The 24,524-nt window shown below is 40.7% G+C and overlaps 4 protein-coding genes across 4 annotated transcripts; 2 read left to right on the top strand and 2 right to left on the bottom strand.

Moving 5' to 3' along the window:
• Positions 1-1,719: 1,719 nt before the first annotated feature.
• On the bottom strand, positions 1,720-5,987 carry LOC102718291 (RNA pseudouridine synthase 6, chloroplastic). The gene is made up of 9 exons (XM_015839393.2): positions 5,671-5,987; positions 5,460-5,588; positions 5,093-5,347; positions 4,929-5,010; positions 4,457-4,572; positions 4,302-4,356; positions 4,108-4,219; positions 3,385-3,554; positions 1,720-2,852 (listed from the first exon to the last, which is right to left on the bottom strand). Exons 1-9 carry the CDS (start codon positions 5,883-5,885, stop codon positions 2,547-2,549), a joined length of 1,440 nt encoding a protein of 479 aa, XP_015694879.1. The 5' UTR covers positions 5,886-5,987; the 3' UTR covers positions 1,720-2,546.
• A 1,312-nt stretch (positions 5,988-7,299) lies between these two features.
• LOC121054970 (cis-zeatin O-glucosyltransferase 1-like) lies at positions 7,300-9,057 on the bottom strand. Its single transcript, XM_040526239.1, has one exon. The coding sequence runs from the start codon at positions 9,005-9,007 to the stop codon at positions 7,595-7,597; it is 1,413 nt and encodes a 470-aa protein (XP_040382173.1). The 5' UTR covers positions 9,008-9,057; the 3' UTR covers positions 7,300-7,594.
• Positions 9,058-10,198: 1,141 nt separating this feature from the next.
• LOC102718573 (WD repeat-containing protein 55) lies at positions 10,199-15,701 on the top strand. The gene is made up of 15 exons (XM_006658859.2): positions 10,199-10,321; positions 10,435-10,467; positions 10,980-11,044; positions 12,105-12,192; positions 12,271-12,343; positions 12,655-12,761; positions 13,178-13,220; positions 13,367-13,423; positions 13,514-13,590; positions 13,813-13,858; positions 13,951-13,997; positions 14,081-14,154; positions 14,237-14,292; positions 14,377-14,503; positions 15,316-15,701. Exons 1-15 carry the CDS (start codon positions 10,227-10,229, stop codon positions 15,387-15,389), a joined length of 1,062 nt encoding a protein of 353 aa, XP_006658922.2. The 5' UTR covers positions 10,199-10,226; the 3' UTR covers positions 15,390-15,701.
• Positions 15,702-20,944: 5,243 nt separating this feature from the next.
• On the top strand, positions 20,945-24,300 carry LOC102720813 (N6-mAMP deaminase). The gene is made up of 11 exons (XM_006658006.3): positions 20,945-21,122; positions 21,940-22,010; positions 22,209-22,300; positions 22,374-22,433; positions 22,540-22,773; positions 22,869-22,945; positions 23,039-23,108; positions 23,221-23,334; positions 23,414-23,480; positions 23,575-23,679; positions 23,781-24,300. Exons 1-11 carry the CDS (start codon positions 21,022-21,024, stop codon positions 23,903-23,905), a joined length of 1,116 nt encoding a protein of 371 aa, XP_006658069.1. The 5' UTR covers positions 20,945-21,021; the 3' UTR covers positions 23,906-24,300.
• Positions 24,301-24,524: the final 224 nt, after the last annotated feature.

Consider the following 24,524-nt stretch of genomic DNA (forward strand, 5'->3'; position numbering starts at 1 on the left):
TTGATGTATAAATTATTCAAATAAAAACATAGTTTGAGATTGACAAATTGTTCAACACTATAAAATAAAAAAAAACTAGAGAAAGCAGTTTTTTATATAATTTCACCATTAAGTCTATAATTTTATAATACAATACCTTAAATATATATTATTGCTATATTTTTTTATTTTTTATCAGCCTTAAAGCATCACCAACAACCTTGGTAAATAAATCATATTCCTGAAAGTAAGGATTTTTTTAATGAAAAATCAAATCCAACATACTTCCTATTCTCAAACCCAATAATTAAAAATCTCAAACCCTGTTTTATCGGTCTCCACTTGTAGTGACGTCTGTTCTACTCTCGTCCACGAAAAAATTTCTCTTGCGCCCACACCAACAATAGCCGGCCGAGCGCAAGACATACGTCGTTGAGTTTTTCTGATGATAGTTAATAATATGACCCACAATTAGGTATAGGAATTTTAGATGTAGTAAATCTCTTGGGGATGGAGTATTTTCCTATTCCTTAAAACAATATTGAGAATAAAAAAAAACTGATTACAGGGGACTAGTTTATGTAAATATGTTGGTCATGCTCTCAGATGAACCGATTTAATCCTTGGATCCTGAGTTTAAACCTGGATACCCAAAAATCCAGGACAACTCCATGCCTGTATTATTTTCAGATCAAATAAAACAAACGGAAGTAAAGTACTAGTAATCGCCATCGTTTTAGGCATGAACTCCCGACCTTACCTCGGAGGATTTATGGTCCATTTCATCTTCACTTTATCTCCCAGCCGAACAATTCGGTACTCCCTGGGATGCTAGATTTGTCTGGTCGGATACGTCATGAGCTCATGATTAACTCCTGCAGTGTCGTTGGCCTAAGAGCAAGTTCAATAATATAGCTAACTCCTAAGAGCAAGTTCATGATTAAATCCTGAAAGTAAGGATTTTTTTAATGAAAAATCAAATCCAACATACTTCCTATTCTCAAACCCAATAATTAAAAATCTCAAACCCTGTTTTATCGGTCTCCACTTGTAGTGACGTCTGTTCTACTCTCGTCCACGAAAAAATTTCTCTTGCGCCCACACCAACAATAGCCGGCCGAGCGCAAGACATACGTCGTTGAGTTTTTCTGATGATAGTTAATAATATGACCCACAATTAGGTATAGGAATTTTAGATGTAGTAAATCTCTTGGGGATGGAGTATTTTCCTATTCCTTAAAACAATATTGAGAATAAAAAAAACTGATTACAGGGGACTAGTTTATGTAAATATGTTGGTCATGCTCTCAGATGAACCGATTTAATCCTTGGATCCTGAGTTTAAACCTGGATACCCAAAAATCCAGGACAACTCCATGCCTGTATTATTTTCAGATCAAATAAAACAAACGGAAGTAAAGTACTAGTAATCGCCATCGTTTTAGGCATGAACTCCCGACCTTACCTCGGAGGATTTATGGTCCATTTCATCTTCACTTTATCTCCCAGCCGAACAATTCGGTACTCCCTGGGATGCTAGATTTGTCTGGTCGGATACGTCATGAGCTCATGATTAACTCCTGCAGTGTCGTTGGCCTAAGAGCAAGTTCAATAATATAGCTAACTCCTAGTTTCGATTTATCTATAGTTAATATAATAATCAATTCATACAATAGATACCTATAAAATATTAATACATGGTCTTATATGCCATACACATATTGTGTTTTGAAGCCCGTGTGTAGCTGACTATAAATTAATAGCCTAATTCTCTTTTCTCTCCTCTCTTGTCTCTTTAAAATATGTTTATACTTAGTCTGTCTGCTGTTGTACCTGCTGCTCTAGCAATCACGTCATTGCACCTGTACGGATCGCAACGCACGAGGTGCAGCAGAAGAGGCCGTCAGCATTCACGAATCAGATTCACCGCTCAGCTCAGGCCCACAAAACACAACGGCAGTTTTCAAGTTTGGGCCAACATTCAGCTTGGGCCTTTGCATTAGATATGTACCAGCTCAGTGCAAAAGCTGTGAATTGGAAAGGTGGAGCCTCAAATTCAATCTTGTGATGGTATGAACAGTGCCATCTGAAGCAGAAAACTGTCTTGAGACAGTACAAATTGCCAGGGCAAAGTTACTGATAAGATACACGTTTTGAATCTGTACATGCAAACTCTGACAAAATTACACCCGAGGAAAATGTTACCATGGATGGCACTGTGGCAGTGTAAATGAGCAACTCCACCCCGGCTGTAACAGCTACAACTCAAGCTCTGTCAGTAAATTCCACATGAGATGTAGAACATTCTGTAGCAAGTTATTTTTGGAAGAATGTCGGAAGATTTTTCTTTTTTGGTGTGTAAACACTTCATTGGTGGCACCACGTGTTCTCAGCCAAACATCGGTTTTCGCGATTGGCATATTTGCTTATTTGGTTATGTTTCTCTTCGGCTGCCAAATATTAAGATCCGATCTCTGCCAGAACGTATAAAATGAACCACACCACAGGCTTCAGGGATAGTGTTTCAGGGCTGAAAATCGCATATACTGACGCACTGCTATTCTTCTTCAGATCAAGTCAGATTCAACTGCATCTTGCCGCCACCATGGAACTCCTGCCCTATAAGAATGGTGTTCACCTTCATAATCCCATGAGATCTCAGATGCTTGTAGGCCAATTACAGATTTTGGTTCTTTGCCATGACAAGATATCCAGGCTTCAATAGCAGCTTCCTTTTCCTCTTCACTATCGTAGTTCAGTCTCCCTCTACCAAATGGGTTTATGCTTGGATTAGTTATTGCTGCCATTGCTGCCGTCATATAGGCAGAATCCCCTACAATTGGAGTGCCTATGGCAGCAAGCTGTGCTCGTATCTGCATATCATATCATCTACCTGTTAGATTCTAACATGATATATGTGCAATTGAATGAAACAGTAACATACTGCAACTCGTTCAGTCCAAGTACTCAATAATGTAACTAGCACTGGACTATGATTCAACACAAGGAAACAGCTGCAGATTTAGATTACGTAATACACATACACACGCACACACTCCCTTTTTTTACCACATGAAAAACGGAAGCTTCAAGTACTAATTTGGACTACCAAAAGAAGCACGAGTATACAGGGAACTACTACCCACTGACCCACATGGTGCATGTTTATAATCTAATTTACCTATATATTAAAATTAGAATAAAGCAAGAGTACTTTACAATTTAAATCAGAGTATCCTATTCGAAGTGAGACCTTGCTAGTAATGAATTTTTTACATTATATGAAAGCAAAAAAGAAAAAAAAACAGGTGCCCTTGAGTCCTTCGTACAAAGGAAACTCCAACATCAGAAAACATAAGTGATCTTTAGTAAGGCATTTAAGACTGGCATCATGTAAGATAATACCTGATGAGTTTTTCCTGTCAAGAGATTGATTTTACATTCATAAGCAGCCTCCTGTTGGGGCCAACCACAGCTGTCCACTTTATAAACTTTTCTGATCAAAGAACTTGGCCATGGTACCTTCTTACAGTCTAATATCTCCATTTGACAAATATACCACCCTTTAATATCATCTGTTTAAGTATGACAAGATCATCAATCTACTAACAGGGATATAAAATTTCTGATATATGCATGTGTGGAGAAACATCCAATACCAGAACACAAAAAAGCAACCACAGGGTAGTTAAGAATTCTATACGATACTAGTCAGGTCAATCACAAGCACACAAGTATGCAGCATCCTAGTTTTAATCGTATCAAGGGATGTTTGTAATTGTTTAATATCCAGGATTCAAAGGCACAAGCCTAATACAAATGATGCAGTGTACAATAGGTGAGTCTTATACGTAAATAGTTAGTTCAATAACACCTTAAAGAAAAGTGTATTACCTTTGATGAACACCTAGAGTTTACAATGTGACTGTATATATGTTTAAGCACGAGATGAAAATAAAATCTAACTCAAACCATGACACCTGTGCAAATTATAACATAAATGCATAGCAGAAACTAATCTAGGAACTGTGGAAGGGCTAAACAAACAATGTTAGCACCCAGTCAACCACCCATGAACCGACTGTTGCTGAAACTTGCTGAAACAATAAAGTGCAGTTCAAGGGTTACCTTCTGAAACTAATCTAGGAGCACGATTAATAGGACGCATATAATGTGTGATTATTCCTGTAGGCACAGGTGCTGTAGTAAGTGCAAGGTAAAGTTTTTTAACCTGTTTTTCCTGTGATAGAATTAAAAGTTTAGCATCATCACAAGAGGCTCAAATACCATGTTATATCATAGTCATCGATAAAGTAACATACCCTTATCATTCTATGGAAAACTGAGCAAAACTCCTTTGTTTTAGATAATACCACACTGCAAAGTTTAGACCATGTGACAACAGGCATGGCATTAGTTAATTTCATTACACCGTAAGGTATAACTAGTTGTAAAAGTAAGATGGTAAGAGACAAACCAGCCTTCAGAACAGTTATCAATTTGATGAGTTGTCATTAAAGGTGTTTCTAATCCTAATGCGCGTGAAGTAAAAACCACACAGGACTCCTCAATGTTATCAGTTGCTCCTCCCACCTACATGTAAGAAAAATCAAGAAAAAAGCTTGGTCAAATAGCCTAAACGCATTAATTGGAAGGTTTCATAAACCTTCAACGCCAAGAACTACCAGTAATAATCTCTTAATGAATGCTCCTGGTCTTTGTTGTTATTTTTGCACTTTAACTTTGTAAACCAATCATCAGTTTTAACAAAATGGGTTACATACTCAAGGACAACCTGAGAAGTCAAGTAACATGTGCTAAGCAATTATACAAATCAGGTAATTGCTTGCAGAAACATATCCAATATTCTCATGTTTGGCCTTCAAAACCAAAATTTATGAGGTTGTGATAGACACAAGCTACGAAAAGGAAAGAAAAGTGAGACATACTGAAGTTGCGGCTGGTTTGTCAAGCACGACATAATTATCAGTTTCTGCTACTACCCTGGATTTCCAGTCAACTTCATAACACCTGACAATGTCGGACAAAACACAGACCAGTAAGAGTCAATAGGCTCATAGTGGAATATACATTACAGAGTTCGAATTTGTACCGGGGAAACCGTTTGGGATGTACATGAACTCGCAGATATGTGCCAGCCTCAAGGCGCTGGTTGGGGTCTGTCACCCTAAATGTCTTCTGTGCTTCTCTCACCGTCTTCCCTTTAATGGACGCCCTACGCCGCAGGATTGAAGGCTCGGTCACTTCTCTAAAAATCCTAACATGCTCCGGAGCTGCGTAAGGCGGCGGCTGCGGAGCGACAAGTGCATAATAAACAGCCCCAAACCTGACGAGATCTGCAACATACCTTCACACCCACAATGCTACTCTCTTAATCTCATACAACCTATCACCAATTTCACATAACCGAAGCAATACAATACAAGCGCGACAGAGTAACCGTGCAAGGGTTTGCTTACAGTGGCGGGAGGCTGAGTGACCTGGAGATGAAATCGACGGCGACCTCGTCTTCCCGCGCGACGAGGTGCTCGATCCTTGGAGGGTCATCTTGCAAAGGGCAAGGCAAGAGCCTGCCATAAACTGGATTCCTGCAGCACAGCACGGTAGATACCACCAGTCAGTCAGTCCCGTCAGTTCATCAGCTCGTCCGAGGGGGAGAGGGTGGCTTACGCTGCGACTGCTGGGGCTTCGACGGCCGCGGCGGAGGTGGATGCTGCCGCGGCGGCGAGGGGCGGCGCCGGCGAGGGGTGACGTCGGATGGCACGGGCGGTGAGGAGCGGAGAGGATGAGGAGGAGACGGCGCGGTGGAGGAAAGGAGGCGGCGGGGCCGGGCGGTGCCATAGCTGTGGGAGGAGGGACGCGAAGGAGGCCGTTGCCTTCGGCATCCCGGCGGGCGGCGGCGGCGGCGGCGGAGGGAGCCGCGATTTCGGTTCAGCGGTTTTTGGGTGGGGGGGTTTTGCTGTCTCCGCTTTGGCGGGTTCAGAATGCGAGTACTCTCAGAATGCATAGATAACACGATATCTTTTCGCTTAAAGAACGAACTATAAATAAATATAAGTATATAATATGATTTCAAGTGACAAAAAATAAATGTGGTAAGGTAAGATAGGAAGGAAAAATATTAAATTAATTTTAAATTTTAGTTTTGAAATTTAAATTTGGGCCTAAGTGAAAAGATAGGGCATCATCTGAATTTAAGTTTTAGAATTGAAATATTGAGGAAAGGCATCCATGTTTACTCCAAAATTTGCAGGGAAGAAAAACATAAGATGATGCCCTCTTCTCATATGATAGTGGATTTTCGTTTGCACGTTTCATAGGCTTTGAGTAAACAATGTGTTTTGTCCGAATTTTACTTATAGTAATTTTATAGAACAACTTATTAACGCTCTAGTAGTAGTAAACATATTCATTTATGCACTTCAATACTCGAATAGCTGACATTTTGAAAAAAAAAAACACCAGTCATCAATGTTGGAGCGAAGTGGATGCTAATATTTGTAAGCAACATTTAATCATATTTGTGCACTGTACAATGGAGAAAATAAATTGTACATATCAGGCACGCCATGAACAATGAACAGGCATGCAGCGTAGATTAGGAGACAAGGCGGCAGGGATAACTCCAATGGTTATATTTGAATCTAATATAAGCATTACATAAATATACCAATTATTCAATTTAGTGGTTTTAAATTGCTTAATTGCATTGCTTTGAGCAGAAAAATGCCATAATTAAAACCATTTGACTTGAAATTGCAGTACCTCCACTTGCAAATACTTAGCCCTAGACACAGTTTATGTACAAACCTGATCTTCCATCCTTTTCTGTAAATATTTTATAAGCACCTAAAAATATACAACCTCGTCCTTTTGGAAACATATTATAAATATAAGCGAAAATTTAAATTTTAAAACTTATTTTAAGGTTATTTTTATAGGTTTTTTTAGTATTTTACATCATTATCATTTTCTTTTAGAACGATAATAACATACATTATTATAAATGAAACGGAGAAATGAAATGGAGAAATGGAGAGTGTATTATCAAAGCGTGGTGCATCATAAATGTAAACTAATAATATAAAATTTTCATTTGTCATAGTTTATTTTTTTAAAAATAACTTTGTTAGCGATGAAAGTAGAATTTATGAAAGTCAACGGGGGCAAGCAGCGGGGTTGCCAGACGGTGGCCCGGGTTCCCAGTCCACGAATCAAACCCATTCTAAATTTCCTATGTTATTACAGGGACAGAGAATCGAATTGCATAGCAAATATTTAACTTGATAGATTTGTCCGTGTTCAAAACAATTTTTTGGATCTTCAGTAAACTCAAAGGGAGGTCGTACATGTTATTGGTTCGACCCATTGCAAGAGCAAATTATCAGAATGTCCAGCAAAATTAAAAACAAAATTGCTTACAGTGTGATGAGAACCAACAGGACAGTAATTATTTGTCAAATGGAGCCAAATTTAGCTTACATGCAAGTACTGGATGATTCCAATGAAGCAGCAAGATAGTGATCTAATGAAGCAGCAATCTTTTGCCGCGAACAGCGGCATGCAGCTCAACTGCCGCGCCGGGCGCCGGCGATCACCTCGTCAGGTAGGCGACGAGCTCGTCCAACTCCCGGCGCGACGACCCGCCCTCGCCCACGGCGGCGCGGACGGCCTCCCCGATCGCCGTCGCCCTCGCGCGCAACGCCGCCCCGTCCTCCGACACCATCGCCCTCTCGATCGCCTCGCGTATCGCGGCCGCCGGTGTGACGTCGTACCGGTTCTCCCACGGCCGCACGAGGACGCCGGCGGCGAGGTACTTGCACACCAGTTCGGCGTCCCATGGCTGGTCGCTGTGCATCGGCCACGCCAATACGGGCTTCCCGTGGCTCAGGCTCTCCATGACGGAGTTCCACCCGCAGTGGCTCATGAACGCCGCCGTCGCGCCGTGCGCCAGGATCTCCAGCTGCGGCGCCCACCCGGTGACCACCATGCCCGTCCCTCGGGCTATCGCCTCCCCGAGCTCGGCCGTCGCCTCCGCGAGGCGGCGCGCGCCGAGCACGGCCTCCTCGCGCGTGTCCATGTCCGCGCGGTCGGCGTCTCGCAGCACCCAGATGAACCGCTGGTTGCTGCCGCGCACCGCCGCGGCCAGCTCCCTGATCTGCTCGCCGCGGAGCGTCGACGTCGTGCCGAACGACATGTACAGCACCGACGACGGCGGCTGCTTGTCGAGCCAGCTCAGGCACTCGTGCCGCGGGGGCGCGTGCTCCTCCGGCGGCGCCCGTGCGCGCGTGTCGGGGAGCACCGGGCTCAGAGGCCCAACGGCGAACAGCTTGTGGCCATCGGAGGACGGGATCTGCGTGAGCACGTCGAGGAACTCGCCCTCCAGCTCGCGGCAGGTGTTGACGACCATGCCGGCGATGGCCGCGCGCCTGCGCTCCTGGCCCATCCGCTTGGCGAGCGCCACGAACTCCCTGCTCGCGCAGGCGTCGGGCGGGTGGAAGACGAGGCCGTGCTCAACCAGCAGGCGGTGGCCGGGGTACGCCCACCCGACGTTGTACGACGCGGCGAGGCAGTGCACCCCGAACGCCTCGCAGTTGGGGAGCCGCGCGGCCTCCACCGCCGCGAACGCCGCCATCCGGTCGTGCAGGACGACGACGCGGCGGTGGGACGCGGAGAGCTCCTCGAGGAGCGCGGCGAGCGGGGCCCGGGCGCCGCCGCAGAAGGCCTCGAGGAGGGGCATCATGTGGGCCGGGAACGGGCACGAGGGGTCGGGGGGAGGGGAGGCGTACCCGCCGGGGATGTTGAGCGCGTGGAAGCGGACGGCGATGAGCGCCCCGGCGTCCCGGCCGTGCACCCGCGCACGGGCCTCCCGGAGGTGCGGCTCCGGCGCGGCGTAGTGCACCGCGAGCCCCCGCGACGCGAGCAGCATGGACAGGTGCAGGAGCTGGTTCAGGTGCCCCTGCGCCGGGAACGGCACCGTCACGACGGCGACGGCGGCGGACTCCATTGCTAGCCGGCGGCGGCGACAGATCGGAGAAGTCAAGTCAGAGGATGGCGTCTCCCTGATTTTTTCCTTTTTTGTTTGCTGAAAGTATTGCCCAGGAGTATTTATTTATGGGTTAATTAGGTATTACCGTTATAATTTGTCTGTTTTAAAATATACCATTACTATTCGACTAATTATAAGAATATCACTATTTTGAAATATGCCATTACTATTCGACTAATTATAAGAATGTCATTATAATTTTAGAGCTATTTAAGATATATTAGTTGAAGCTCCCCAAACAGGTCCATTGTATTTTTTATTACAACTCTTATATTTTTCTTATATATACGTCCTAACATTACGGTGTCATAATATTTTTATTCATATATTATTTAATTTCGTTAGTTAAACTAACTTTCTAAAAATAAATCTAATTGCATCTTAACTCGATTTAAGTCATATATTAAACATATGTGTGCTAGCGTATGGTAATATTTACCAATAAAAATCAAAGGATTGAAATAAAGTTTATGTTTATAGATATGGTAAATTTTATCTATCTATAGTCATATTCAACTAAATAAATTTTATAATATATGTATACCATCCAATCATGCTATTAAGGCATGTAGATATACTATAGGATAGATAAATAAATTTAATGTAGAGAGATAGATGGAAAGTACGTGTATTTTGAGAGCAGGTAAATAGAAGAATGGTAAATGAAACATGAATCGTCCGATTTAATGCAAATGATTTTACCCATTGGATTTGTCTAATGAGTAAATCACGTTTGTGCAGTACAGGATAAGATAAGATAGATAAAGTTTATTCATTATAAGATAGATAAATTTAATATAAAGAGGATAGAGGTAAAGTATGCGTGGTTTTGAGATTCAGTAAATAGGAGGGTAGCCGTCAGATTTAATGCAAATGATTTCAGCCATTGGATTTATCTAATTAGTAAATCAAGTTTGTGCAGTATAGTATAGGATAGATATTTTTCAGAAAAGAATTATAAATACTTGAAAATATATTACGCTATGTTATTGTGTTTCGCTGTAAATATTTTTTTCGCGACAAGAAAAAGTATCCAAATACAATCTGGGCCTAAATCGAGGCCCATTTGATCGAATTCAGCCCACCCAAGGCTACAACTAAGCGCGCTGCTCCTCTCTCTCCTAGGCTTCTTCCCCGTTGCCTTCCCCTGTTTGCCTCTGCCGCCGCCGCCGCCGCCATGGAGGCCCTCCACGAGGAGATGCCCTTCGACCTCGCCTTCCACCCGTCCTCCCCCCTCGTCGCCACCTCCCTCATCACCGGCGAGCTCCACCTGTACGATCCACGGATGCCCCCAGCCGATAAATCCTACCAGCTTATACTGCTTGTGATTTAGCTGTGTTCTTACCGCGACCAAGTAATCTTCTCTTCTTCTGGTCTTGACGCAGGTTCCGGTACGCCGCGGAGTCGCAGCCTGAGAGGTAATCACGACGGCGCCTCGCGCTCTGTTTGTTTGTGGTTGTATTGCTTGCTGCCATCAATGATGTATAAGTGGTTTAGGGTTTATTTTGTATCTGTTAGTTTTAGGCCCTGCTCATTGGATTCAACAGCATTAGAATTACCATCTGTTGAGCCTCCGATATTCATGTATTAGTGCATATTTTGAGATTTTGCTGGAATTCGTGTATTCTCCAGGGTTTTGTAGTGTAGCAGTGTAGAGTTTGTCGGCTGTATACAGTCTTAAGTTAAGATCTAAGCATTGTTTATTTCCCTGTTATGCAAGGGTTTTAGTGCTATTTTTATTTTGATGTAAACTTTACATGGTTCAATGTAAGTGTATTTACATGATCTATGCTATCCTCATCCAGTATATCCTTTTTTCTTTATTATGTTACTTTTATTTGTTCTGAGCGCTACTATGTTAAATTTATTGCACCTCCACTTTATTTCCTGGGGATTGATGCATACTCGTTTATTCTTTTTTATTTTCAAGGTTATTTGCGGCAAAAGCTCATAAGGAGTCATGCAGAGCTGTCCGGTTTGCGGACTCAGGAAATGGTAATAACTAATTACCAACTTCCAGCTTTACTAATTATTGCTGCAGCTGTGCTTATGTACTCAAGCATGGTGCTGTAACATTAGTAGCTTCATGTTCACAATGAAATTTTGAAGAGAATATCACAAAATGCCATATTTTGAAGCATGGATACCACATATTTTGGGATTTGTTTCACAAAATACGATGTTTTTGGTCAATGTGATTCACAAATCGCAATCCCGTTGCTTTCCTGTTCTTGGCCTCACCGAGCCGTGAAGAAACACAGAGCCGGCACAGCTACACCCTTACTGCATGCATGAGGCAGGCTGCCATCTCCAGTCAGCAGATATGATGGTTGTGCCGGCGAGAGCAGTGGCAGTGGTGGTAGCTAAGCTATGTGAAGAAGAATGCCTTACTGCTGCTTGTGGTGCACTGGCACAGTCTGTGATGCTACTCTGTCTCAGGGGTTGTTTCCACGTCTCCTTAGCTGAACTGCTGATTTGCTGAAGCGTTGGCAGTGGCACAGACTCATCCCCCATTGGCGGCTTAGCATGTTCTTGAAGCCAGCCACACTGGAGTGCTAAGGAGGCCAGCTGCACCAGAGCATGGAGGGAGATAAAGGATCCTTGTCGTGGTATGGATGGAGTAGTATTTTGGGATTCGTTTCCGACTGAAAGTGGGTTCAACCCTTTTTTTTTTTTTTGCTATTGGTTTGGATTTGCTGTCTAAATGGACTGGGTTGGTCCGGGTTTTATCACTGATTGATTGGTTTGGATTGGACTGGGAAGCATGTTGTGTGATGAAATGGAGTGGGGTGGGTTCGGCCTGGGTTCCTGCCCATTGGCACAGTGCAGTTAAGGGAACTGGGGTTTGTTGAAAGAACTTGCCTCAAAACATGATGCTTCATGAAGCAAACCCCAAAATCTGTGGTTTTGTGATAGACATGCCTCGAAACCTGGGTTTTTTGTGATGTTTACTCAATTTGAAAACTAACTTGGATGTGAAGGAAGGCATATACATTCATCTATTAGCTCATCTAACTGTGTCCTGTGGGTTGTGTTGACTTTTGCCATGGTTCAGTCATTTTGACAGGATCTGCTGATTGCTCAATTCTTGCCTCTGATGTGGAAACTGGCAAACCCATTGCTCGCTTGGAGGATGCACATGAGTAAGTTTTGGTAGTTTGCAGTCTTTGTTGAATTTGCTTGTGGAACTAAATATCTTCTTCTTTCTTAAAATATTATAGGAACGGCATAAATCGTCTTGTCTGTCTTGCTGAAACCACTGTTGCTTCAGGTGACGATGAAGGTTGCATTAAGGTATTAATTAGTAAGTTTGGTTTAACTGTGCTTTGTTGTTGAGTGTAGCCAATTTCATAATTGACTCTTAAAATCTGTGCATTTAGAGGATATGCAAATATATCATTGATAAGCTTGTTTTATCTAAGGACATTTTATTCCAGTATACACCTATGTACACATGGTTGGGTAATAAGAAGAAAGTCGGTCCTGACCAAAATTTCCATGCTCATCTGTTTTTGGACTAACACTTGTATTGTATTGTGTGTTATTGACTATAGTTTGTCTCCTTGGTAAAGTCAATATAAAGTATAATATCTGTGCAATTTTAGGTATGGGATACTCGGGAACGCTCCTGCTGTAACACTTTTCATTGTCACGAAGATTACATATCAGATATGACATATGTATCTGATTCAAATCAAATACTGGCAACAAGGTAAATAATTTTCTTCGCCTGCAAACCCTGATTAATGCATGCGGAATCTGTTTTTTTAATGCTGTAAAGAGATGAGTCTTGCTTGAGCGTACACTACTTTATATTATTATTCATGAAGCAGCTCCAGCCATTTAATCCCTTCTTGGAACTCATGGATTTCAAATGAAACTTTTCCATTCCAGCAGGAATTCAGTAAATTTCAATGTTCTAAATGAGGGCCTTATATAATTTACTTCATTCTGGTTCAGAAACTACTCATTTGTTTCTTTCATTGGCATTATATGATGGCGCTAATGTTCTGTGTCTCACTAAATTTCTCTTCCCTCTCTGTTACTTCTGTTCATCCAATTTTAAGCAGAACTCCTCGTTGCATTGGTATTTTGGTAATCAGAACTAACTACTCAGGTTGTTTGCAGTGGTGATGGGACTTTATCTGTCAACAATCTTCGTAGGAATAAAGTGAGTTGCTTTATTGTATATTAGTATGCGTTGTATCAATGTCGCTCAAGTTTATTGAATTCTAGTTTGAAGCTCGGTTGTATATTTTTTGTTTATACTATCAGATGTTATTTTGTGTACTCATATGACTCCTGTTACATTAACAGGTAAAATCACAATCTGAATTTTCAGAAGACGAGTTACTATCTGTGGTGGTAATGAAGGTAACTATTTTTTAACCACTCTTGTTAATCGAGTTTTCGATGTGTAAATTCATGGTTACTGAATTACACTTGTTTCTTTGTGATTCTCAGAATGGTAAAAAGGTTGTATGTGGAACTCCAAGTGGAGCTCTATTGTTGTATTCATGGGGATTTTTTAAGGATTGCAGGTACTGATGTTTTCATCACTTAATGTTATGAACTAGAATTTTTTTCTCGAATATTTATATCTCTATCCGTTTAATCTTGCCTTTTGTTTGAGCTGTGGGTATATAAAATGCATATAAAACAAGTGAACCATAGTCTCTTCTTTTGATTACTGAGATGGTAGACCAAAGTCCTAAATGTTGTGATTTTGACCTGTGTACTGATTGCACATGTGTTGTGGCTAGTGACCGCTTTCTGGGGCATGCACAGTCTGTTGATACCATGCTGAAGGTGAGAACCTAAACCTTTTAATAATTGTCATTGCAGCCTACTTTTTATTGCTCCATGCGATCCTTTTAAGACAAATGTCTTCTGTTTTTTAGCTGGATGAAGAAACTTTGATATCTGGTGCAGCAGATGGTGTGATCAGGTTTGGTGCCTTGTGTCCCTTTACCCTGCCCCAGTTCCCAATTATATTTATTGCTTTTTCATGGTACCATGTTTTTCTTTCAGATTAGTGGGCATCTTACCTAACAGGATCATTCAGCCACTCGCAGAGCATTCAGAATATCCAATTGAGGCCCTTGGTATGCTCTGGTCATTTTCTGCCTGCTTAAAGTAGGTGCGAGAAATTCATGTTCTTACTAGTTACTTACCTTTGCACTGCAGCTTTCTCAAACGACAGGAATTATCTAGGAAGCATTTCACATGACAAAATGTTGAAGGTGGTCTTCCTCTTCTCATGCAAACAACAGGAATTATCTTGTACCATTTTTTAAATCTAAACGGCAGTGTCCTTATTTATACAGCTATGGGACTTGCAAGACCTCTTGAATGGCCAACAATCAGTTCAAGATGATAAACATGGTGAAGAAGATAGTGATGACAGTGATGATGATGGAATGGATGTAGACATGGACCCGAGCTCTTCAAAAGGTAGCATATAATTTGTTGAGTAAATTGTGTTCACGGTATGAACTTGTCAGGTGGGTCCATTCTAGTGCAATAACATGAAAATTGTGCATATTAGTGCACTAGGGTATATGGTGTGCTTTGGTCAAATTAAATGCTACCTAGGATTTTTTGCCATATCAGTGAGGCACGTTGTTGCAGATTGCATCAACCATGATGGCAGGACAGCAGTGATGATGGGTTTTACAATACTAGCATTAGCCGTCATGCGTTGTGTTGCTTTTCTTGTTTAGCACAAATAATTTGAGTAAAAGCCACCGGCTGACTTTTTCGTTCAATTGAGATATATAAGTATTGAGTTAATACATGCATCAATCAAGAGATAGTAATGCCTTCAGTTAGCAGTAAATCTAGAACCCTTGGTGTGATAATCTTGTTAACCATTGAACCAACGTATGTGTTAAAATGGCCTTTCAGTCTGCCCTTCAAAGGAAGGAGCAGAAACATTGTGGAATCAAATAAAAAAAAATGTGGGTTTTGTGAGAAATAATAACAGGAATGATGTATCTGTTGATATGGCCAAAAATCCCATGTCTCATCCACTTCGACCAAAAGCGGTCTAGCCTAGCTGATACACAGATATACTCAGTTTTCAATTTCTTGCACTAAAATGCACCCACCTATCAAGTTCTTGTACCATAAGGCAATTTAATCTAGTTCTTTAGTGTAACATATACGCTACACCATTGCTATGGCATTAGTGTTCCTGTCATCTGATAGTTTATCTAGCCTGTTCTCAGGTTGTTTCGTGTGTTCTTTCTTTTCTGATTGCTCAGGATCAAGGAGTGCAAAGACAGGGAAGAGTCAGAATTCAGGTGGTGTCACGTCAGACTTCTTTGCAGATTTGTAGGTGGAACGCCTAACTATGAAGCTTCATGAGGGCAAACCGTGTCCACAAGTCCACATGAAGTGGCAAGAGAGCAGTTTTTGATTGCCGACAGTTCACAAAGTGGCAAGTGAGCAATTTTTGATTGCCGACGCAGTTTTGATGTTTTCCGGTGCAATGCATGTTAAATATTGTGCATCAGAATATCGGCTTGTATTAGGGAGTGACTTTCATGATTTGGCTTGATTTTTGGTTATCAATGTTGAGGGGAAAAATAATATCCGGGCCGTGCTCTATTGAGGTATATTAGTTGTAGTGCCCTGATATTGCTGAGTATGTGAAGCATGAGCATATTTTTTTTTCATGGGAATTAGGAAGGGTATAATTTTGAAGCCGTTTCTCCTTTCACAATGTTTATCTTTTACTATTCGGTTTCTCATTCAATGATTCATCCATCCTGCAATTAGGAAGCAATTTACATATGTGGATCCATAATTTTCAGTGTCTCGAGGCTGGAACTCTGGTTTAACAACACCAATCGGTTTCTGTGAAACTGCTGGTGCCCAGTTTATAAAAACGTTGGTTTTGACATTGTTATGTACAAAGTTGATAAAAAAGTCGCCGGTTTTTGCTTGGTTTTTGGCAAACCGACGGGGAGCGGATTTTACTCCCAAAACGAAAAGGTAAACCCTGGCTGGAGCAGAGCTAGCTACTCACTGTGAACTTATATCTGTTGTCAGTTCAAAAAAAAACTTATATCTGTTGTATCTTGTGTGCTTGATTAATTCTGCAATTGAAGCATTGAGCAATCATTGGGCATGTGGAAACAAGAAGGTACAGTGCTATGTGCAGCATGACACCCAATACCTGTAGTGCTGCTGCATCGTGATCTTTTGAGCTCCTTCAGCCTTTTCCTCTGAATCATTGGCACACACCTTTACAATCACGCATGGCGGGCCAACGCTGCAGCTCCACAAATAAAATGACACATGGAAGGCCAGAATCGATCGCCCGATCAACGTCAAGATCACAAAGGACACAAAAGATGGCGACGACTCTTTTTGTCACGATTGATGAGAGAGCTCTTGCATGATTCTTTTTTTTTTCCCGTGTGAGGAGCATAAATTCGTGGCCTGATTGATCCGAGGATCCTGTGCGACGGATATGTACCCAAAAGAAGAAGCTTTAACACTGTATCTGCCTTGGACTCATCTCCTGCATTTTGTGAGAGGTCATGGGCTGCGCTATTTTACTGGTTTATCTCAATATTATTTTTCATTTTTTCTACGTACATATTTTTTAAACTGTTAAACGATATAATAATATTTTACCTCATCCAATGAAAGGCAATAGCTACGTGCTAGCTCAGCTCGCTTGCTATCAAATCTGTCTTCGTGAATGTTACGTAGGTGAGATTTTAATAGAAATTTAATTAGTGATGGCCGCTGTCTTCTTGAGTGTGTTTAGAGACGTATTCATGTGCGCGAGTGCAGGGTGTATGCGTCTTTCAAAAGGCTACATGGCTACATGCTAGCTCAGCTCGCTTGTTATTAATTTGAGTTTATGAATATTGTACACATCGCAGATGAGTTTTTAATAGAAATTAATTAGGCCAATAGTTTGTCGCACGTTTCCGTCTTCATCAGCATGGATCAGGAAAACGTTCATGGCTATTGCCTATATGAGTACACTCATAGTGACGTGTGTGCGTATAATTCTATGTATGTACTATAAAAGAGAGTACCCTACAGTTAACTCCTCATGTTTTTTTAAATAAAAATTAACCGAGACCTATATATTAAACCGTCTTTATTAATTCTACTTTTATAATATTTTAATGGTATTTTTTAAAATAAAATATCGTTGCAACGCAGGAGCAATACGCTATTAATCAAAAAAACATGCTGGCTCAGATCACTTGCTATCAAACTAATGCTGATTATACTTATCTGTACCGCAGATTCCCCTGTTCTTGGACGACTTTAAAATCCTCGAAGATCTTTCAGGCCACGAGCTGCCGATACGGTAGCTCAAGATTCTTTCGTGTATAACAAGGTCAGATGCATTTTAGTATGTGTCGGACTTGTTTTCTTCGTGTTAAGTGTAAGGTGGCGTTTGGTTCTTTAGTCCTAAGACTAAAAATTAGTCTCTGGACTAAAATCTTAAGTCTCTGCTATTTGGTTAGAGGGACTAAAATAGACTAAAAGTGCATCATATATAGAATTTTTTGTTAGGGGTTGGTGTGAAAGTAATTTTTAGTCTCAATAAGTACCTATGGAAGTGACTAATAGACTAATACAATTTTAGTCCCTTCTATTTAGGTTTTTAGGGACTAAAGGAGACTAAAATAGAGGGACTAATGAATTAGTCATCTAAACCAAACAGGGCCTAAATCACAGGCTCCGACTGTTTCGCTTTTTGGTAGAAAAGGCAGACTAACTTATTTCCAAATGAAAAATAATCTATGAGTAAAAAATTATGTGATTATATCGACTTAAAAATACTGTTAAATAAACTACAATAAAAAAATAAACATCAACTTTAAAATTGAGTTTTATAATTTAAATTTTGGTTGATCAGTTGCAGAAGCGAAACGAGGCAGCTAGATTGGAGAAAGAAGCTGAACAAGACGAAGCATTTTGTTCTGTCAAAGGTCTGATTTTCAATGAAAAGCATGGTCCCCTGACTAGACAAAGCTGTTAGATTAGTCCTAAAATTGCAGATGACAACCATGACAAATCGGCGAAGATATTTCTTGAGTTGTTTACTAGGGCAAATTCTATTTATCAGTAATCATGCAACCTAAGCTTGATCAGAACCATCAGATCTTGTGATGAATGGCTCTGTCTGTCATATGTATTTTTATGCTTTTTTTTATTCGGGGTAACCTGGTCAATGATAGGAGTAGATTATTAGCATGGTACCTTACTTACATAATTACACCTGGTCAGGAAGAGATTCTTATATGCTAACTTCGGCTGTCAATCTACTATCAGATTTGAGAAATAGACCCTCCATTTTTAAATAATTATCGTTATTGACTTAGACATAATATTTGACTATTCGTTTTATTAAAAAAATATTGTGTAAATTTTAAAAGACATTAACCATGATTAAAGTTTTTTAATAATAAAATAAATCATAACAAAAATAAGTGGCACCTAAATAGCCTTTCTCTTAAGAAAGACGTCCAACATTATATTCAAAAGTTAACCACGTTGTTAATTTAAAAGCGGAGTGAGTAACTCCTAAATTGATTAAACCCCTCAAACCGAGATGCAGATGTATTGTTAGGTTGGCACCAACATTGTTTCTCCGTCTTCGTATTTAATCTGTATGTACCAAAATAAATTTATTTTTCTGTTTTTATACGATCTTTGACTCTTCGTTTTATTTAAAAAAATTGTGATTAATTTTTTATTGTTATTAGATGATGAAATATAAATAATATTTTCTGCATAACTAACTTTTTTTAATTTTTATATAATTTTTTCTAACAAGATGGATGGTCAAGGACATAAAAGTCGAAATAAAGTTTTTCTGGATAGTACCTCTCAGATCTCCTATCATTGCATTATGCTGTAAAATCTACATCATTTTAGATGTGATTGGGCATGTTGTAAAATCTATATCACTCAAGATGTGATTGGGCATGTTCATTATTTAGATTGAAATCCATTTACAACGCTTTCTGTTCAGATTTCGCTTTCGTTTATGACAGACCCATCTTACACATTTCAGATAATGCTGGCACCGTCAGCATTCTGTTTATTAGTTTTCACCACGAATTCTTGATCAGATATTTCCAGGGACATATGATCCCATGATCAGAGATGATATTACTAGTAACCATGCGTTATCAGCATGAGAACAATCAATCAAGTGCTAGATTTCCATGGCTAAAAAGTAAGAGATATAATCTGATGGCTATCTAATCATCCTCTATTTGCGTTGTGATCCTGTGTAGCTTCGGAAGATTGCACGAACGAGACGACAGAAATTTGTCGCCTAAAAGTTCCCCTTTTGCATGGAATCTCTAAACAGTAAATTTTATGTTTTACTTTACCCTTTTTCCTATTTTTCTCCAATAACGACAGAGAAGTATAAGATTGTTTTGGTCCAACAAAAAGTAGCTCGAGATACCGATACCTTACGATACCAAATCTTTTCTGATCGTTGAATCTAACCACGCCGATCCTCTACCTATTAATGAAGTAGAGTTCTTTCCTAGCTTCACTGTGGCTTGAGCCCTTGCACGCTTGCACTTCAAATATTGTGCATTCTCAGTAGCTTATGGCTTATGATTATTGTGAGTACGCTGTTTAAGCTCCTAAAAATAAAATTTTCTTTTAAAAAAACTGTCCATACACGTTTTCTAGAAAACCTTTTTCAAACCGACTTGTCAACTTTCAAATATTTAATTTATTCATTTGCACTGTAAAGTAATTATCATAAACTTAATTAGCTTCATAGTAGGTCAGTTTGAATAAACAAGTTTAGGTAGCTTGGGGGGCCATACAAGATCAGCTCTTCTTTTATATGTAGGTATTGTTTGGAAAGCTAGAGATTTTAGCAGCGGATTAGAATCTGAAACCTTTACTTGGTTACCTGCTGACTTCATACTTTGGCCATCCTTTATAAGACTGGTTCACATAATTTTGTTGCAGTGGTGTGTCAGCTCTTGGATCATGTCGACGGGGAGTGGCTAACCTAGGGTTACAATTGGCGATCTAGTGTGAGAATTGGTGGTACTTAGCATTTTCTATCTTTTCAGATGTAATGAACTTTGAATGTGTACGTACGTAGTAGTATTTGGCTGTACACATCTTAGTTACGTGGAGACTAGTAGTGCTCCCAGTATAATTCTAGCATCATGATATAATCATCCGAGTTAGCTTAAAAGGCGAGAATATAGAGAAGAAGTTGTTAACGCATCTACACAAGCATTGCCATTTGCCAAACAATTCTCCAAACCAAAATTTAACAAAATTGGCCAAAAAAGACTCCAACGTAATTGCTAAGCCAAATGGTTGGCCAAATTTCTCACCAAACAAATCTAGCAAGTTAAAATCACTTGTCAAATGATGAGTACCACTACTCCACTTCTATCTTCTTTCCACATCCCCCATCTAGTGATTGCAAGTCTCCCCCGCCCGTCGTTAGCTGTTGGCTGGTCGCCTCCTGCACTACTATCAACCACTGCCTCCCACACCGGCCGGCCATCGACATCCACCCGCACACTGCTTCGTCCAACTTCCCTTCGTCTCGGAACACTATCGAATTTCCCCATTCAAAAGGCATCCTCCGCACCGGATCTTTCAAATGTTATAGTTCGTCGAGTTATTTCTCCACCTCGAGAGGCCACGTCTATAGGTCTGACAGATGTCGATAGGTTGTCTGTTGAATTGATCCAGTTTGATAGGATTGTATTTTTGCAATTTTTAATTTTTAACCCTTATTTTACGATTTTTCATTTAAATGGTACTATTTTAAAAAAAATAAACACACATGATGTAAGCAGTTTTCTCGCACTGGCACCAATCTCAAAGCAAAGAGGCTATATATAGCTGCTCATCACGCGCACTCCTCCGGGGATCCGAGCAAACGGACAAATCAAAGGCGGAAGCAAGCAGCAGCAGCAGCAGCAGCAGCGGCCATGGAGAAGGAGGAGGAGGAGATGAGGGAGTGGTGCCTCGCGCTCCCCAAGGTGGAGCTCCACGCCCACCTCAATGGCTCCGTCCGCGACTCCACACTCCTGTCAGTAGTACCACTCTCCCGTCCCTCCACCCCCTCCCTCCTCCTCGCCTTCGCCCGCCTGCCCAGTTCTTGATTTCCTCCATTTGATAGCTACTGGTTCCTGATCTGATTCCAGAACGGGGCAATTGGAATCCACGGTAGTATTTTTTTTCTTCGAAAGCTTGGTTTGTGGTATGATCGAATCACTGGGCAAGATCGATCCGCCTCGAGATCGTTGGGCTGAGGAAATGCTGGGAATTTAGCACCTTTTTTTTAAGATGGGGGAAATTAAGCACTTGAAGCCTAATTATGCACGCAAAATTGCTGCTTTGTTTGGAGATTAGGGACTGTGCTACTGTGAAATTGAGCTTCGATAAAGTATATGTTAATAATATTAATATATGGTCAGGAAGCAGGAACAAGAAACACAGTGATCTGCACACATGGGGATCCTGGCACTACAAATCTATAATATTTGAAGTGCTCATGTGGGGCAGAATCTTTGCCTACCTTTACATTTATATAATGCAACTTTTTGATTGACAAAACCACAGATGACTTGTACTCCACGAAAATGACCTCAGTTAAAGCTACTGAATGACAGGCCTGGTAGTTCTTTATTATTTGTGTAAAAGATATGGATAATTTTGCTTTTTAGTTCAACCGAAATATTATGTAGTAGTAAATTGTAATTAGCTATTTAGACAACTATATGTTATATTTTGAAAAATTAAAGATATAGCAGACAAAGCATATGTGCTTTTTCTACATTAACATTTTTTTCCCCTGTCTTTTGAAATGCTTATCGTTTCATCCTTTGTTGTATCTTCTTGAATAGAGAACTTGCAAAACAACTAGGTGATAAAGGAGTCATTGTATTCGAAGATGTTAAGGATGTTATCATGAAGAGTAAGTGGAAGATTTTTGTTTCTGTTCTCAAGCAAAGTTACCAAATTTACGTTGTATAAAAAGACGTTATAGACTAAGGGTGCAAAGAACCTCTGAAATTTAATCATTGATCACATGATTAGAAAAAAATATCTGATGTATATGAGGCATGAGTAGGAAGGCTGTTCGTTAACTCTGTTTTCTGAACATCTTAAACAGATGGGAGATCTCTCCCTGAGTGTTTCCAACTTTTTGAACTGTATCATATACTTACAACTGACCATGATACAGTGACAAGGATCACCAAGGAGGTATCGTGGTATTTATGATTTTACAATTTGTATCTTGTACTTGCTCAATTCATCATCTAGACAAAATTGTTAGGTAGTGGAAGATTTTGCCATGGAGAATGTCGTATATCTAGAAATAAGAACAACCCCTAAGGTACTACTTTTATTTGTTTGTTTCATATTTCTCTGGTACCTTTTTGAGTCTATGTGAAAATAATGTGATATCTATTCTTTTTTCTTTTCGTTTTGACGCTGTCTAGAATAATGAAGCCAAAGGGATGACCAAGCAGTCTTACATGAATGCTGTTATTAAAGGTCTTAAAGCTGTTGAAGCTGTTGAGGTTGTGTTATTTGATTCTAACTCAAGAACAGATAAACCATTAACATGCGCACCTTCGAGTGAGTTGGGTGGTGACGTAAGTAAAAAGAAGATATATGTTAAGCTTCTTCTGAGCATTGACCGCCGTGAGACTACCTTGGCTGCATTAGACACCGTATGTTAAGATTTTGCAAGATGTACATTCTGAGCAAATTTTGCAATATGACAAGTGATGACAATATTTATAGACCATTCACCTTTGTCTGTCAGGTTAATTTAGCAATGGAAATGAAGGACCAAGGTGTCATTGGCATTGATCTTTCTGGCAATCCAGTTGTGGGGGAGTGGTAAAACATCCTATGCCTGTGTTGAACTAAGAGGATACATCCTATATATTTTTATTGTGCTGACATTTCTGGACGTTTTCAATATTTATGAAGGGAAACATACTTGCCTGCCCTGGAACGTGCTAAACAGCTTGGAATCCCCATTACGGTTCACTGTGGCGAGGTCTGCAAATATAATTTAACATCTTTTGAACTGCTATTTCCATCTTGATCATTTTCTGCCTGCAGAACTAGTTGACCAATGAGCTGATGAAATGAGAATTCGGTTACAACAGGTGGCAAACAGGAAGGAAATCCAGGCCGTGCTGGACTTCTGCCCGCAGAGACTGGGTCATGTCTGCTGCCTCAACGACGACGAATGGAAGAAGCTGAAGTCGCTAATGATTCCGGTGAGCTTCTCTCTCATTATCCCTAGCCAATTCCATGTATGTCACACACTGCTACATCCAAAACTGAAAATTTCTGCAGGTTGAGATATGCTTGACTTCCAATGTCATGACCGGTGGCGCCCCTTCTCTAGAGCTTCATCACTTTGGTTCGTCCCTGCCAATAGCAGTAACTCCAAAAATCTTGACAAGAACTTATCCTCTCAGTTGCTTAACATTTCTTGAGTTGTTGAATGTGTGCAGCCGATCTGTACAACGTGAAGCACCCTCTGTCCCTGTGCACCGATGATTCTGGCCTCTTTTCGACGAGCCTCTCAAATGAGTATTACCTCGTCGCATCTACCTTCGGTATGCTAGCTCCCCTGAAAAAAATCTGCAAATTTCTGACAATTCTTGTGCGTACAGTACGCTGACCCTGAGATCTGAATGCAAAAACCCAAAATGCGTAGGTCTCAGCAAGGCTGAGCTGTTCCAGCTAGCACAGGACGCCGTGGAGTTCGTGTTCGCCGGCGACGAGGTGAAGAAGACTCTCAGAGAGTTGTTCAGGCGTGCAGAGAAGGAGCTCACGACGTAGGGTGCGCTGATCGGGTAGTTTGGTTGCCGTGGTGGGTTAAACCTGCATTCTTGTGATGATCTCTTGTAGGTGAGAGTGAGATCGACAGAAAATCGCATTGATGGATGGATCATGGATGCACACCCCTGTTGATCTGCGTCGGAACAAATAATGTATTTATTTATGTGATCTCGATTGTGATTTTAAGATTTTTTCCCCCATAGTTTCTGCACATTTGGCCACGTTTGTCCCGGCTAATGATTATAGTAATCTAGATTATTAAGTTAGGTTGATGTAAGCTGAATTATTATAAGTTAAAGTAGAAAAAATGATAAATGTAGACAATTATTCTAAAGTATCTGATGGCAGTGGTCTAAAGCCACCCAATAATAAAAAAACACCTTTAGACGAGCTTATTAGATTATAGTAATTTGGTTTCTAAATTATAATAATCTATCATAATAATATATCTGTTTATTTCCGCTTACTACTAATAAGCAGATTATAAATCCCAAGCTAAATTAAACAGGTATTGCCATTGTTTCCGGTTTTTCCCTGTTTTGGTTGGGCCTCAGGGATGGGATTGTGGGCTGGACTGAAGAGAAGGAATTCGGCTCAGAGCGCGTGGGAAGTTTTTACT

The sequence above is a fragment of the Oryza brachyantha genome, chromosome 7, assembly GCF_000231095.2.
Source record: "Oryza brachyantha chromosome 7, ObraRS2, whole genome shotgun sequence".
In the NCBI taxonomy this organism is placed as follows: domain Eukaryota; kingdom Viridiplantae; phylum Streptophyta; class Magnoliopsida; order Poales; family Poaceae; genus Oryza; species Oryza brachyantha.

Excerpts from the sequence above, each read along its gene's own strand:
- LOC102718291 (XM_015839393.2), bottom strand. The coding sequence starts at position 5,885 with ATGCCGAAGGCAACGGCCTCCTTCGCGTCCCTCCTCCCACAGCTATGG. Across the intron at positions 5,011-5,092 it reads CATCCCAAACGGTTTCCCCG|GTGTTATGAAGTTGACTGGA; the intron begins GTACAAATTCGA and ends CGACATTGTCAG. Across the intron at positions 4,220-4,301 it reads TTTTCCATAGAATGATAAGG|GAAAAACAGGTTAAAAAACT; the intron begins GTATGTTACTTT and ends ATTCTATCACAG.
- LOC121054970 (XM_040526239.1), bottom strand. The coding sequence starts at position 9,007 with ATGGAGTCCGCCGCCGTCGCCGTCGTGACGGTGCCGTTCCCGGCGCAG.
- LOC102718573 (XM_006658859.2), top strand. The coding sequence starts at position 10,227 with ATGGAGGCCCTCCACGAGGAGATGCCCTTCGACCTCGCCTTCCACCCG. Across the intron at positions 13,859-13,950 it reads CTGTTGATACCATGCTGAAG|CTGGATGAAGAAACTTTGAT; the intron begins GTGAGAACCTAA and ends TCTGTTTTTTAG. Across the intron at positions 13,998-14,080 it reads GCAGCAGATGGTGTGATCAG|ATTAGTGGGCATCTTACCTA; the intron begins GTTTGGTGCCTT and ends TTTTTCTTTCAG.
- LOC102720813 (XM_006658006.3), top strand. The coding sequence starts at position 21,022 with ATGGAGAAGGAGGAGGAGGAGATGAGGGAGTGGTGCCTCGCGCTCCCC. Across the intron at positions 22,774-22,868 it reads CCTTGGCTGCATTAGACACC|GTTAATTTAGCAATGGAAAT; the intron begins GTATGTTAAGAT and ends TTTGTCTGTCAG. Across the intron at positions 23,335-23,413 it reads TGAAGTCGCTAATGATTCCG|GTTGAGATATGCTTGACTTC; the intron begins GTGAGCTTCTCT and ends AAATTTCTGCAG.